This window comes from Mchenga conophoros, linkage group LG7 (genome assembly GCF_057382185.1).
Source record: "Mchenga conophoros isolate Kocher_MC1m ecotype Shallow Benthic linkage group LG7, M_conophoros_male_GT1.1, whole genome shotgun sequence".
NCBI lineage: Eukaryota > Metazoa > Chordata > Actinopteri > Cichliformes > Cichlidae > Mchenga > Mchenga conophoros.
In genome coordinates this window covers 26545501-26561474 of record NC_140532.1, presented here as the reverse complement: position 1 = coordinate 26561474, position 15974 = coordinate 26545501, and the positions used below count along the sequence as shown (strand labels likewise).

The 15974-nt window shown below is 39.0% G+C and overlaps 1 protein-coding gene across 1 annotated transcript in view; it reads right to left on the bottom strand.

Annotated features, from left to right (window-relative positions):
* The window catches only part of LOC146570239 (paired box protein Pax-6-like), a 30020-nt gene that overhangs the window by 9584 nt on the left and 4462 nt on the right, over window positions 1-15974 (bottom strand). Inside the window, exons 3-6 of the mRNA XM_085283153.1 lie at window positions 10435-10565; window positions 10022-10237; window positions 7359-7521; window positions 3697-3849 (exon numbers count right to left, since the gene is read on the bottom strand). Of these exons, the coding sequence (XP_085139279.1) occupies window positions 3697-3849; window positions 7359-7521; window positions 10022-10237; window positions 10435-10565 (663 nt within the window). The remainder of the gene's footprint in view (window positions 1-3696; window positions 3850-7358; window positions 7522-10021; window positions 10238-10434; window positions 10566-15974) is intronic.

The following is a 15974-nucleotide window of genomic DNA, read 5'->3' as shown; positions in this document are numbered from 1 at the left end:
ACGGGCCCATCCATCTGGCCCATCAAGACTCACTCTCATTTCATCAGTCCATAAAACCTTAGAAAAATCAGTCTTGAGATATTTCTTGGCCCAGTCTTGACGTTTCAGCTTGTGTGTCTTGTTCAGTGGTGGTCGTCTTTCAGCCTTTCTTACCTTGGCCATGTCTCTGAGTATTGCACAGCTTGTGCTTTTGGGCACTCCAGTGATGTTGCAGCTCTGAAATATGGCCAAACTGGTGGCAAGTGGCATCTTGGCAGCTGCACGCTTGACTTTTCTCAGTTCATGGGCAGTTATTTTGCACCTTGGTTTTTCCACACGCTTCTTGCGACCCTGTTGACTATTTTGAATGAAACGCTTGATTGTTCGATGATCACGCTTCAGAAGCTTTGCAATTTTGAGACTGCTGCATCCCTCTGCAAGATATCTCACTATTTTTGACTTTTCTGAGCCTGTCAAGTCCTTCTTTTGACCCATTTTGCCAAAGGAAAGGACGTTGCCTAATAATTATGCACACCTGATATAGGGTGTTGATGTCATTAGACCACACCCCTTCTCATTACAGAGATGCACATCACCTAATATGCTTAATTGGTAGTAGGCTTTCGAGCCTATACAGCTTGGAGTAAGACAACATGCATGAAGAGGATGATGTGGACAAAATACTCATTTGCCTAATAATTCTGCACTCCCTGTATACAACTATCTGAAATGCTTTTCAGCAACAGTTATATAGTATTTTCAGTATATCAGTATTTTCAATAGTATTTTTGCAGACATACATGTTATAAAAAGAAAATCACTCCTCTTCACCACAGGAAATTCCTGATTGGATAAATCCAAAACTTCCTGAGCTGTCATCAGTTCAATCCACTTCAATGTTATTTATATTTATACAGCTCCAAATCACAATAACTGTTGCTACGAAGTGCTTTTCATTGTGAGGTATAGGCCCGACAATGTTAGAGAGAAATCCCAACAATCACACAACACCGCATTAGCAAGCACATGTCAACATGGACTGGTTCTTATAAAGAGCTTTTCTACTCTACCTGACCACTCAAAGCCTTTTATACAACATGCCTCATTTACCCATTCACATGCATACACCTTTTTTTCTGTGCTTATGTGCTTTCTAACATTCACACATGTTCATATTTTGATGGATGCATCGGAGAGCAACTTGGGGTTTATATCTTGCTCACTGATATTTGGCTTGCAGACTGGAGCAGCCAGGGAGCAAACCACAAAACTTTCGATTAGTAGGTAACCTGCTCTACCCCGTGAACTACAGCCCAGTGATAAGGATCCAGCCCTAACTATATACTTTATCAAAAAGGAAAGTTTAAAACCTAATCTTAAAAGTAGAGAATGTGCCTCTCTTCAATATCCAAACTGTGAGCAGATTCTCCAAAAGAAGGGGTCTGACAGATGAAGGCTCTGCCTCCGATTCTACTGTTAAACACTCTGGAAACCACAACTAAAGATGCAATCAGAGAGTGAAAAGCTCTATTAGGACAGTATTATGTTATGGGGGTTCAGATATGATGATGGATTTTAATCTCAATTCTGGATTTAACAACCAGCCAACAACGAGAAGCTGATATGAAAGAAAAATACTTCCTCTTTCTTGTTCCTGTTATAATTTTTGCTGCAGCATTCTGGATCAAATGAAGGCTTTCTAGGAAATTTAGGGAACAACGTGATAATAATGAATCACTGGTTTTTGAACTAAGTTTAAGCATCACTCTGAGATAGAATGGTTCTAATTTTAGAGATATTGCCCAAATACAGGTTTTATCCACACCACAGTTTTATCTGAATTTAGAAGCAGGAAGTTAGAGGTCATCATAACCCTTATGTCTTTAAGACATTCCTGCAGTTTAACGAATTAGTATCTGTCATCTGGCTTAATTGATAGATAAAGGTAGGTGTCATCTGCATAGCAGTGAAAATGTATCAGAATCAGAATGAGCATACTTTATTAATCCCTAAGGAAATTATGTATGCTATGCCTTTTAATGATAATCCCTGAGGGAAGCATTTATAATGTAAACAAAATTGGTCTATTACAGAACCCAGTGGACCTCCATAATTAATCTTGGTATTTGAATCTAATTCAATTCACTTTTAGTTATAAAGAGCCCAATCACAACAACAGTCAAGGCATAAAGAGGTTATTGTACTCAGCCCTGAAAATCTTAGAAATATGGTGTCTAACCAGATTCTTACTCTGGACGGCATTACCTTGGCCTCCAGTAACACTGTGAGGAACCGTGGAGTCTTTTTTGACCAGAATAGGTCCTTCAATGCACATATTAAACAAATATGTGAAACTGCTTTTTTCCATTTGCACAACATCTCTAAAATTAGAAACATCCTGTCTCAGAGCGATGCTGAAAAACTAGTTCATGCATTTATTACTTCCAGGCTGGACTCCTGTAATTCATTATTATCAGGATGTCCAAAAACTCCCTGAAAAGCCTTCAGTTGATCCAAAATGCTGCAGCAAGAGTCCTGACAGGAAAGAGACAGCAGATTTCTCCTGTATTGGTTTCTCTTCATTGGCTTCCTGTTAAATCAAGAATTGAATTCAAAATCCTGCTTCTCACATACAAACATACAAGGTCTTAAATAATCAGGCCCCATCTTATCTTAATGAACTTATATTAACATATCACCCCGTTAGAGCACTCCGCTCTCAGACTGCAGGCTTACTTGTTGTTCCTTTAAAAGTAGAATGGCAGGCAGAGCCTACAGATTTCAGGCCCCTCTTCTGTGGAACCAGCTTCCAGTTTGGATTCAGGAGACAGACACTATCTCTACTTTTAAGATTAGGCTTAAAACTTTCCTTTTTGCTAAAGCATATAGTTAGGGCAATAGGTGTATGCTGGTGGGGGACTCCCATAAATCATTCAGTTCTTCTTCTTTAGTCAGCTTTCTCACTCACTATGTCTTAACAGACCTCTCTGCATTGAATCATATTTGCCATTAATCTCTGCTTGTGTTCCACAGCGTGTCTTTTGTTCTGTTTTCCTCCCCTCAGCCTAACCTGTTACGGCAGATGCCCGCCCCTTCGTGTTGGTGAGCCTGTTTCTTCCTGTTAAAAGGGAGTTTTTCCTTCCTACTGTCGGGGAAGTCCCACTGCGCTTGCTCGTATGGGCTCATATGAATGTTCAGTTTTTCTCTGTATGTATTATTGTAGGGTCTACCTTACAATATAATGCGCCTTGAGGTGACTGTTGTTGTGATTTAACACTATATAAAGAATTGAATTGAACTGAAGAAGACTCTCCATTTACATGATCAAACTGGAGTCTAGTTGATAGATATGATTCAAAAGTCAGGCTTATAAAATAATTAAAAGGAAAAAAAGGGAAAATCAGGATACTTGGAGAGGGTCTTTATCTAAGCGCTTAAATGCAGACTGCAGCCTTCTTTCTTTTCTTTTGTTTGTGTTGTTTATGGTATCAGCAGAAAAGTGTTCATTATCCATTTTCATGCAAAGATGGATAAAAAAATATTAAACTAGTTTGTAATGCATGCATTACAAAAAATGTAACTAATGGAATTCATTTTAACACATTTCACAAAGGACAGAGTTTCCAGGAAGAGTTCCAGTTTTGGCAAAATCAGCAGGCACATATAGGAGGTTGTATTGTGTAGCTTTATGATGTTATGGTGAATGCCAGAAATTACCTTTTTCTAGTGCTTCTATTTGGTCCTGTGTAAAAGATGTTCTATTTCTCTGGAGCTTCCTCTTCAGCTGTAGTCTCATCTGAGTCTCTTCTGAGTCCTCACCATTGGTACAAACTGATACTGCGTTCTCCCCTCCCTCTGCCTGTGGACACTCTGCACCAAAGAAGAAAACAAGAAAACACACACCAAATGTCGTGACATTACTCCAGTGTTTCATTTTTTTATTTTTTTTTTTAAATCTTACTATGTTATGTTGTCAGACTTTGGAATTTCAGCACAGATTACCAGATGATATTGCATCTTGGTACTATACTGTATTCAGAAGAAATTTATGTTACTATTAACTAATTTGAACCAGATTTAAGAAGCCAGTAGAAGACATCAATACTGTGTTGCTCCAACCAAACCTTGTATGTAGGGATGTCTTTATTGTAGAAAGGTCCTTACCCATGCACTATGTCCTTACCATGAATTTTAGAGTAGAGCCCCCAAAACTGAAGTGAACTTGTGGAGTGCTGCAGGAAGTGGGAGTGGTATCATGTACTGGGGTATGTCTTAGATACACACTTGTGTCAATAACATGAAATGTATTAATTTTTTCATGTAACTAGCTGATAACCTGATATTTCTGACATCTCTAAATTAAACCAATTGAGTTTAAAAGCACATCAGGTAGGAGATCTACAATTTGGTCTTTGAGCATACAGGAGCTCCAGCTCCCTGTGGAATGCATGTTATTTGTGGTGCTAGCCTAATTATTCATTATCCCCAACAGACAAGCGCTGCACAACAGAATGAAGCTATTGCTCAGTGTCATAGTCAGTCAGGCAGAAAGAGATGGAAATGAGAGCAGACTCCCCCATTCCCTCTGGCACACATACACACACAGGCACAAACATGCTGTAGATGGATAGGAAGGCAGCAGCCGTGGTAGTATAGCATGACTTTGTTTCACTGTTGTACTCCCAGGGTGCTGCAGGAGGGGCAGCAGCATATGAGCCTACTCCATACAACAAATGGGGCCCTCATCCACACAAATTGAAGGAAAAGAAAAGCAAGTTGCAGATATCGACGCTATAAAATGTAAACATTTTTGCATGTGGACAATCTATTTAAACACACTGCCATTGAACAAAACACTGGGGGAAATAACTTTTTTGTAATTTGATAAAATGTTCAAATCTTGTCACGTTGCCACCACCACTAAATGTAATAACACAAGGAAAAGCATGACCTATAGGGCACCTAATGTGAAGTAGGGCAGACTCTTTACTTTGAAAGCAAACAGTTGCAAAATTATACAAAATTTCAAAATTACGTCTAAAACATATTTTGTAATAGTTGTTTGGCTTGTCCTGTTATGAAAACAATTATGAAAAACAAATGTAATTAGCACATCATTTCTTACAGTGGTTTGCTGCTGTTGGATGTCACTCATATTGTACTCGTACAAAACACTTTCTAGCAGCAAATGCTGGTTTATAAATCCAGTGACACAGCCCATTTAAAATGACCAACTAACCTACTAAGCATATTATCTGAACTGTTGTAAAGCAGTATAGCACAGCACTGTGGCAGCACATTGGGTCAAAGTTGATAACTTCTTTGTGTGTTTGGATAAAACATAAAATGGGGAACTGCATGAATTTACAATGAAGTAAAATGCCCAGAAAGCATTTCAGCACTTTTAGTGTAGTTTAAATAGTGACATTGAAATAACACAAAAAAGGAAACCCGTATTAGAGTAAATACACCAGTTAATAAATCGGGGCGATATGCTGTCATTGGATGAGAAATGATTTCTTCGGTGAGCATTTTGAATGAAATTTGTTGACATTAAGGAATCTGTGTCTAGATAGATGGATAGAATATTATGTAGAAAGTGTGCACCATTAATTCAATTCATTCATTCATTTATTCAAACCACACTCCGTACGTATGTGTGCGTGAGCTGTAGCACAGCCAATCTAATTAACCAGATTTTTTTTTAAGAAGAAAAAAAAACGCTCAAAAATGCTGCAAGGAGTTATTTTTTTCAGGTACATAAACTATGAAGTAGTCAACAAACAAACGAAATGCAATATGCAAAACATCCAAGAAGAGAATCACAGACAGAGATGGAACAACTTCCAACTTTGTCCAACAGTTGAAGTTCCATAAAGAAAGGTAGGTGGTGCTTCTCTTTTGCTACGATGAGATAGCTGACTTCATCTAACTTTGTGATGTCAACTAACTTTAATGTGATATTTTTGTCATGCTATTTTAAAGCCGGTCCTACGAGCGCATCCAAGAATAACATGCAGCTTATCTCAGAACTGTCGTTGAAAATTATTCTTGGAGCTAGGTTTAATTGAGCTGCATTTTATAGAGGTGCAATTTCACAATTTGTGTATATTTTCTAAGTTTACTATTTCGTCATGTGTTGAGAAAAACACAGATTTTAAAACGACATGGTCTAATATTTACATTTAGCATAACTGCAACATGCTTTCCCCCCCTTTTTTTTAAAGACTCGAAAGGACTTGAAATTCAAAGTTTCAGACTTGTGACTTTACTTGGACTTTTACACAAGTGACTTGAGACTTGAGTTGAGGATAAAGACTTGAGACTTACTTGAGACTTGCAAAACAATGACTTGGTCCCACCTCTGGTTAGAACTATTACTATAAAAACTACTGTAATCTCAAAAAATAATAACATACATTTCATTGTGTTTGAGACTCTACATGTTGCTTATTCATATGAGCAGATGGTTTGAGATATATCTTCATTCTGTAATGCCAAAGATGTTGATCTGTTTCATGAAGCCGTCTACTCTCTTTGCAAAATGTTTTGCAGTTTCTTGGAGAACTGAGAGAGCAAACAAACAGCCCTGTAATTTCTAAAATGGTGTCTTTTACCTGCTTTATATGAAGATATTACATTGAAAATGTGTGAAGAGAAGAAGAGACAATATTGAATGCAAGATAACAGCTATAAGCTAAATGACTGACAGCATGAATGGATGGTGGAAATGTGAAGTATGAAAACAGTAAGAAAATAATTCACAGCACATGAGTTAGAACAATTCATTTCAAATTGAAGCCCTCATAACCTTTGGAGCATACTGCTAATCACAATTGAGTTTGCTCAGTTGTGATTGCATAATGTAGGTGTGGAACCTTGGTTATTGATATTTCAATATTACTCGCGCTTTTGGGAACTGTTGATTTTGTTGTCCTTCTACTATTAGTATACATTTCCAGGTCACTTTATTGCTTCATTGCTGTTCTGAGTTTTCCGAAACCTCTACTTTATTAGGATGTCCCACACAACCATCTGTAGACAGCAGACAACAGTTCATGGAGTGAAAATGCTTATTGATGCCAGAGGTCAACAGAGAATGGCCAGACAAACAGTAACTCAGATAACCAGTCCTTTTAACCAATATATGCAGTAGCGCATCTCCTAACTCACAACTTGAAACTCACAGCTTGAATCAAATGGGCTAAAGCAGCAGAAGACCGCACTGGTCACATGTCAGATATGGCTACAATTCACATGAGCCCACCAAAATTTAACACCAATTCAAAACATTTGGTTTTTGTAAAATTAGAAATCGTCTCTTCTGTGAACGAATTAGTGAAGAAGAATCGCAGTGTTACTTTGAGTTAATGTCTCACCAGTGGCAGAGAGTGCTGTCCCAGGATACCATCCTGAGCGTCCTCCCCAGCTGCTTTGTGCATTGAGCATCTTGAGTTTGTCAAACATCCCTTCAGCTCCCACTGTGCCCATTGGTTGCTTGTCACTAGCCAAATTCCTAAGCACTCGATTTATTGATGAAACCTGGTGACAAACACAACAACATAATTACATAAGACACACTTTAGTTGTATATTGTTGTCATTGGTGGGTTGAGGATGTAGCACTTGTGCAGGGCCAGAAGTAATGATTCCTCCTTGCTTGATAATAAAGAAGTGTTTGTGTAATTAAAATCTCCTCTCTCTGTGGTTATTGAGGTACGCTGCTAGACTGCAAACAGTAGGAGAAATGTTGGAATCACAGCTAGTGCAGCAAGCAGCTGATATGGCACAGATGCTGGCAGAGGAGTTGGCTGTGCACTTCCTACTTGCTTCAGGGCGGCTGTGACTCAGGAGGTAACGTGAGATCAGTCTGCTATTCAGAAGGCGGGTGGTTTGATCCAACCTGCAGTTCAAAAACATCCTTGTGAAAGATACTGAACCCTGATCTTGTCCAAGATGCATCCATCTAAGTTTGAGTGTATGATCATTAAAAGTACTTAGGATTAGAAAAAAGCACTGTATGAATGTATGTGTAAATGAGGCTTGTCATAAGAAAAGCACTTTGAGTGCTCAAATTGTATGGAAATTGGGTTCCAGTCATCTGGAAAGTGAACTGAACTGGCCCCCCAAAGATCATCACTGCCAGTTGAGAGGCACTGCAGTGGGGACTGTTCATTCCTCATTCATTTACACACAGGAGCTGAAAAACACAGCCACATGGTGGTTGTAACTGAGAGATGCAACTAGAGACCAGCAGCTGTGGGAAATGGTGGTCTTGGAGCAGTTTGTGGATGGACTGTCAATAGAAACAGCAGACTGGGTGAAGAGGATAAGTCACTAGGAAGCTTGAAGGCAGCGGTCACAGATGAATCCATGCGGGGGACCACGCAGCAGCAGGCTGTGGGCAGAAGGCTACATATCCGATTCCAGCACCATGGAGGAAATCCCTTCCGTCTCAAGCACAACACAGCACCTCTCTGCCAGGTCACATTAATCTCATACAGCATCATGGTGAGACTTCCCTGGGAATGATGGTTCAGTCACTACTCTGTAGGTTGTCAGAACAGAGATGAAAAGTAGTTCTAAAAGAATTGAAAGACATGCTGGAGATGGAGGGGAGAACCAGATTCTCGATGGACTAAGGTGATATCTAATCCCATGCCCTGGCTGAGTGAGCTCCTGGACTGGTTAGGCACTCGGAATTTAACACTACTGGCAGATTCCCTTATCTCCAGAGACCAAGCGAATAATGCCTTCTCCACTGTGCACCAATTTGTCATACTCGCTTTTGTTTGCTTGTTTGGTGCTCCAGCCATCTTCCAATGCCTTCTGGTTGGGTGCCTCCCATGTTGGATATGTTGCCTCCTACCTGGATGACATGATCATACACTGCAACACCTGGGTTGAGCATATGCAGCAGGTAGCTGCAGTGCTGGAGTCCTTGTTGCAGTTTGGAGTCACTACCAACCCAAAGAAGTGTGCAGAGAGAGGTGTAGTATCTGGATTACCACTTTTGCAGCAGGCAAGTGCACATTACAACCTGCCCACAGATGAAGATCAAAGAGAGGTACATCAGTTTTTGGGGTTAGCTGTTTACTATGGGGAGGTTTATCCCAAACTTCGCAGGCCCCTCTGACCCACCCAGAAAGGTGTCTCACATCTGGTCCAATGGGCGGACTGGTTCCAGATGGCATTTGAGAGGGTGAAACACCCCAACCTTCTTTCTCCCTGTTATCTTGCAGACCAGTGCTTCAAACTAAGGCCTAGTGGGCATTTATGTCTCATTGGGTGTGTGGGGTCGACTGCCCACTGCTCCATATTCAGTCTATTGATTTATCTGTTTACATCAGCAGGAAAATGTCAGAATGTGAACCCACTATAGCAGGGTACAAAATAAATGCTTGTGAGTCTGGTGCACTGTTGATTGTAAATGTGCTACAGTGTAGTAAATAGTGGTGGTGGTGGTGGTGGTGGGGGGGGGGGGGGGGGTGTAAGTTAAGTGGGTTAAGTCAGGTGGTGGGGTATGAGGCTCGGCTGCAAGAGGGAGAGGTGGAGCAGGATGGGGAGAGTGGCACATCTGGTGTGCATTTGATAATCATTCTCTCTCTCCATACTGTAGGCATGGGGCTGGAGGATGAACAGAGTGGTTACTGGGAGAATTTGCTACAGCCTCCTATAGTTTTCTGTTGGACTGTTAACAATATGACTTAACAATGAGTAAATACAGTGGCTGTCCACAGTCAGATCAGGTTTATTATTTGAGTGAAGTGTTGTTTTAAAGACACTTTTAAAGACAATAATGCTTCTATATGTAGCAACCCCACTTGCAGCATGTCACCGCAATAGATATCGTCTCATAAAACAACTCACAAGCACCCTGCGACAATTATTTTTGTCATTTGTTTCTATACAAATAAAAGTAAACTCAAAATTTACATGAAATATCTAATTAAATATGGTGAAGGGGGTTTTAATGATTAGTCTACCTTGTCATGGAAAGATTTTTAATTACATGACTTTGCTGAAAAACAGAAGGGTCTTACACTGGGTATATTGTCGTTGGTGCAGACTCCCTCTGCAAGCAGTCGGTCTCTGATCTCCCAGGCAAAAATGGATGGACACTCTCTCTTGTACTGAGCAATTCTTCCCACCACCTCTGGAGTGGCCACTCTGGGTTTACTCCCACCTATGGCCCGTGGACGGATTGAACCTGTCTCATAATACCGGCCTAAGATCTTACTCACACAGCCATTAGACACCTGGGCAACATAATAACACACATCTTTGTTAGACAATCTTTGGAACAATTATATATTGCCAGTAAAAAAAGAAAAGAAAAGAAAAGAAAAAAATACTTCTCTATTTTTTATTTGTTCACAATGTCTAGCAAGAATTTGCATTTTTCTGTATGACATGTGATGGATATTTTTGTGGTGTTGTAACCACCTTGCAATACCTGCAGTATTCTGGATATGTCACATGGTCGAGCACCGCTGTGTGCCAGCTCCACTATCTTCTGCCTGGTAGAGTCAGGTAAAGGTCTCCCATTCACAAACACACCTCCCAGCTGGTTTACTCCACTGTGGCCTACACAGATATACCCACATACCCACCATACCCACATGCACGTGCACACACACACACACACACACACACACACACACACACACACACACACACAAAGGTTTTCAGCAACTTATTTACTGTATTATTTACTCTTATTTTACTCTATAACAGCAGAGGCCCAAAGTAATAAAAAAAAGCAGCACTAATGAAACAAGTGGATGAAAAGGGCAGGAAAACCAACCCGAAACATGAGAACATAAATAGAAAGATTTCCTCCGACACTGTGTTTTTTGCGGTATCCTTATATATTTTAGTTATTGCATGTACAGCATATAGTAATGTCTAGCATTTCCAAATGTTATCTGTCTTTTTTCTGTCATCAGTTAAATAAACAACTATGTTCTGATGTTCTTCCATGCGTTAAACATGTTTCGTTTTAGCCTTCTTTGACCCAGGCCTTTTGTTGCTGCACTTCTTCTTTAAAATGATTGAAAGCTCTTTTTTCAGTCAAGTTATAATAAAATAGAATAGCCCTTTATTGTCATTGTACATGTACAATGAAATTATGTTTTTTTTTGTTTTGTTTTTGTTTTTTGTTTTTTTCATAATGTTTCCATGTATTCGAATGTTTGGGATCATTGATGTGACATTAAATTCACCACCTTTTCAAATTCCTCCAGACTGGGGGCCACATTTTCATTCAATATTGGGTTAAACAAAATTGAAATTATAGTGCATAATTTTGCATTAGATACAAGAAAGCTGTGGTGGTCACAGGTTTGTCATTACACTTTTCATCCAGTTACAGTTACCTGGAAATTGTATGCTTAATTACTTTTGTTTTAGTGAACAAAGGAGTACTTTATTTGTACACAGATAATAACTACAGCATTTGCTAAAGTACTGAAGTTTCCTTCAGGATTACCACGATGAAACAAGCATACACACATAAAGACTCACAGGTGAAAACAACACACATCTGCTGTTGCACTTTTTGAGTATTACTCTGTATCTATTTCTGATGTGCTCACATTCATTGATCTATAGCAATAGCTGTATGTGATCATCCTTATTATTCCTGAACTGCAGCAGCTTAGGTTGGAGTCCAACCTCCAGTCTCCTTTGTAAAGTAAGTTTGAATGAAGCAGAAAACACTTTTAACATGTTGCAGGTCTGAAATGTTTCAGCGGCGGGAGCTGACACATGCTGTGCCGTGACACTCTTGGGGTTAAGTAGAGATTTATGCTGATTCAATTGTCTATTGTGTATTAATGGCTGTGAGGGGGGAAGCATATTGCAGATTTTTTTTAAATCCTCATGGATTAATAAATCAGACAACCATCCAATACACAAAGACACACACACAAACAAAGATAAAGCAAGGTTGTTGTTTTTTTGCAGAAGTCATTTAGATGCACAAACATATACTCTGTTAGAGTTTTGTTTCTTTATTACTAATGTCATCCCTCTATCTATCCGTCCATCCAGCCAGCAGCATATAGCAGCGGTAGGGACATGTAGGCCTGCAGGGTGGAGATGGGTGAGGGGGATCCCACCTTCCTCACCTGCCAAATCACACCCAGTGTATAAAAGAAAGAAAAAAAATTACCTCAGCTATTCTCTATGTGAGAAGTCAGACATCCTGTTTCTATATATTTCATATATACCAATGAAAAGTAATGATGGGTGGCTGCAGTAGCTGTTGCAGTAACCTGCAACCAGCAAATGCTACTCTGGTCTCTGCATGTCTCTGCATTTGTCTTTAAATAATGATTAATAAAATAATCAGCTGTGCAATTCAAAAAGCTGTCTGTTCATTTAGTTGCATGCAGACAACAGAGAAGACCCCAGTCTTCTCCTCTATTGCAGGAGAGCTTCTCAGCTAGAAAAACAAGTGGATCAAGTGGATCACAAAAGGTTTGTGCTCCACAAAACCTCGCACTGTCAAAGCTTTGGCTTTGAACAGCTCTTCTGCTTAATTAAATTATAGAAAGAGTCACGGCCTCCACAGAGGTTACTGCTGACTTTAGGTGTGAGACTGCATTATTTCTAATTGTCCTTCATGCTGCCTCACATCATGTTCACTTTGTGTTTTGGGGTTGATAGTTTCACTGAAAAATGTTAATCACAGTCCCACTTCCCCAGGGAAAACACTCAGGCCTTCCTCTCTTGACACACAATTAATAGACAGACATATGGAGTCAATTTGGACCTCTCTCTCTCTCTCTCTCACACACACACACACACACACACACACACACACACACACACACACACACACACACACACACACACACACAAAACAAGAGCAGGTGGGCTCTTGGGAAGAGATCAGCAGCTTTCACATTAAATCAGCTCTTTCACACTGAACCTGACTTCAATTAACTTTCACTTTAACAGTGTAGTGCTTTCATTGACAAAGATCTTCAAATAAAACAAGAATATGGTTCATTCAAACCTTCCGTTGTTCAGTGTCTACACAGCACAGCTGTTTCCCATCAAACATTCTAGTAACAGGAAAAATATTGTTTGTTGTTGCCTTTAAACATAAATGTTTGATGTTGTAACAGCAGCGCGGTTAAGATTTAGTTTCTCTTACAAAAGAAACGGCTTGATAAAGCTGTGTAATGCATCTATTTTTTCCTACTTATCCAGTTATGGCTCACAGGTGCCTATCCTAGCTGTCTTACGGCTAGAGTTCAAACACACGCTGGACTGTCACAGGGCTGACAGACACAACAAATGACACTCACAGTTTAGAATAAGCAGATAACCCATACATATTTTTATACTGCCCAGAGAAAAGCCATGCAAGTGCCAGTAAAACCTAACACAAAGGCCCCAGCCTAGGCTTGAACTAAGGAGCTTCCTAAAGTCAATGTTTGAGGCAACAGCACTAATCACCACACCACTAAACTGCTAGTTTGTATTATTGTGTACTTTGCTAAGATCACTCAAGGCTCATCTACGTAGTTACACTTTCCAGCGATGGTAACTGTGACAAAGCTAGCTAGGTTTTAGCTTCTCATGACCAGTGTTTTGGAAAATCGATTATCTAAAACCTCCAAACCACACAGCAACAGCGGTAGAGCAGGTCTGCCAATAGGAAGGTCAGTGTTACAGTTCCAGATGAGTGGCAGGGTACTGAAGTGTGTGCATGATAGATAAAAAACACTTAAAGGTATCCAGGGGAACATACTGAGCTGCTTTCAAGGTTTGGCCTCTTCTCACTTGTACTTGCTCTTAGTTTTATATTGGGCCAAACGCAAACTGTCTCCTGAAGTGTGCACATTTGCACCTTTTACCACAGAGAACAAGTGGGAGAAACAGAGATTTTTTTATAGTGCAGCAATATATCTATGGACCGCCTATACAGTTAGAGGTGATATATGAAAAGTGCCAAACAAATGCAAACTGTTAACATTTATAGACAAACCAGAAGACAACATTCATATGACATCAAGACAATGTAAGGTGTGAAGGGAGGGGATGCAGGTCAGACTACGCAAAGCTGATGTAAAGAATGAGGCTGTCTCAGCCATGTCTCAGTCCAGCATCTCGAGTGAAAGGCTGGAGGAATGACAAGCCAATGAGCCACAAAAGGGCAAATGTTACAGTAAAAATTCTATTCAGTTGACATAAGTTCAAATATTGAACATTTCATTCCTTGATGATTTGGTAACACCTGTAACTGTGGTAACAGCAACTTATTTAAACTTATTTTAAGTTGTTCTAATAACACATCCAACATAATTCTGTAGAGGAGCAAAACTGTCAGTTGTCATCTTCATAAAGAAACTGACTTATAACTGGCCTCTTCCCGTGCACATAACATGAATCTAGTTACAGCAACAGCATGATTCTGCAGCTTATTACCTGAATCCCACATCTTATGGCTGTTTTTTTTTTTCATTCCTTTATTACTTATACACTATTAAACAAATATTCATTATCAGAGTTCATAAGTGCTATGGCTGTTGTTAAGTGTGCTGCACGTAAAAGTCTTTTAATGCTTTGTTTTTCTTAGTGAAACAAACGATGAAAGGTTAAGTTTCACCGAAAGGATATGTTGCCCTGTAACTGAAATTAGCATTCGAATTAATAACACAGTGAATAACGAATGTACGTAGTTAGCTTTCCTGAGCTAGAAGCTCAGATTCACACTCTTGCCCAAATATCATCATCATGTTCAATTTTAAAATCCAGAATTTGTCTGAGACTTCAGAAACACACGACTGATCCCACAATTAATAAGTGAACAATTCATTTTTATATGCAGTTTTATACAGCAATCTTTGCAATTACCACTGTATAGTGATAATCTTTGTTCTCAATTGTGACTTTTTTGTCTTTCACTTGTTTCCTATTTAGTTTCAAGTTTAAAGAATTCTGTTTAGAAGTAACTCTTAGACCTAATAAATCAAAGTCGTCTTCCGTTTGGATTTTTTATTTTTAATGAGTTGTCGGGTTCAGACGTGTGTTCATAGGTCATACTGCACACTCACTGAATTATGTTGACTACTGTATGCTAATCAGTCATCAATAAATCTTAAGGCATTAATGATCTAAGCAAATAAATATTAGTCATTTTAAGGATCTAATAATAAAAGCAACCATTCAGACATTTAGGAATAATATTCTGTTTTTAAATGTTTTTAATTTCTGTCATTTGCTTTTATCTGACTGTTTTTAATCTTACCGTCGTCCATTCATGACCTTCCAAACCTGTCATTAAATATTTCTTTTTTGATCACTTGGAAAATAAAGTTAAAGAAAAGTAAGCTTAAAAAATAAAATAGAAGAAAAAACTTAATTAGATGATGAACTAAGAGTAGCTGAAACCACATTTGCGCAGCAGGTCTGGTAGATAATCTCTTCACTACATCACGTATACAGACTTTCAAATATTAAGCTATTTTATTTTGAAAATGTTTTCCTTTATATTTGGTGTGTGTGGGAATGTGCATTTCATGAGGCAGCTTTGCTATTTACATGTCCGGCACGCGTGCCGATGACATTATGAATTATTTGGAGTCAGATTTCTGACCACTTAGTGAATGTGAGGCTAACATTCATTCAGATCTGACTCTGTTTCTGTCTGCTCTTTCACGATGGACAGATATAGTCGTTTTTAAAGTTTTCTGCCAGAAAAAGCTGATTACAAGAAAAACAATAAGCTGAAAGTCACTATAAGGACTCATAAAGCTGTTCCACATCAACGATCAACTTTTTTTCATACTGTTGCCAGGTACACTGATGCTATAGAAAAACCACAAAGCAATAAACCAGAATTGTCATTTAATGTGATCAAACTGTTTTACAACATAAGTTATTATTACAACATAAGTTATTATTACAACATAAGTTATTATTACAACATAAGCATTTCCAGTGTGACAGAATTACAGTCAGTGACTTAAACATTTTAAA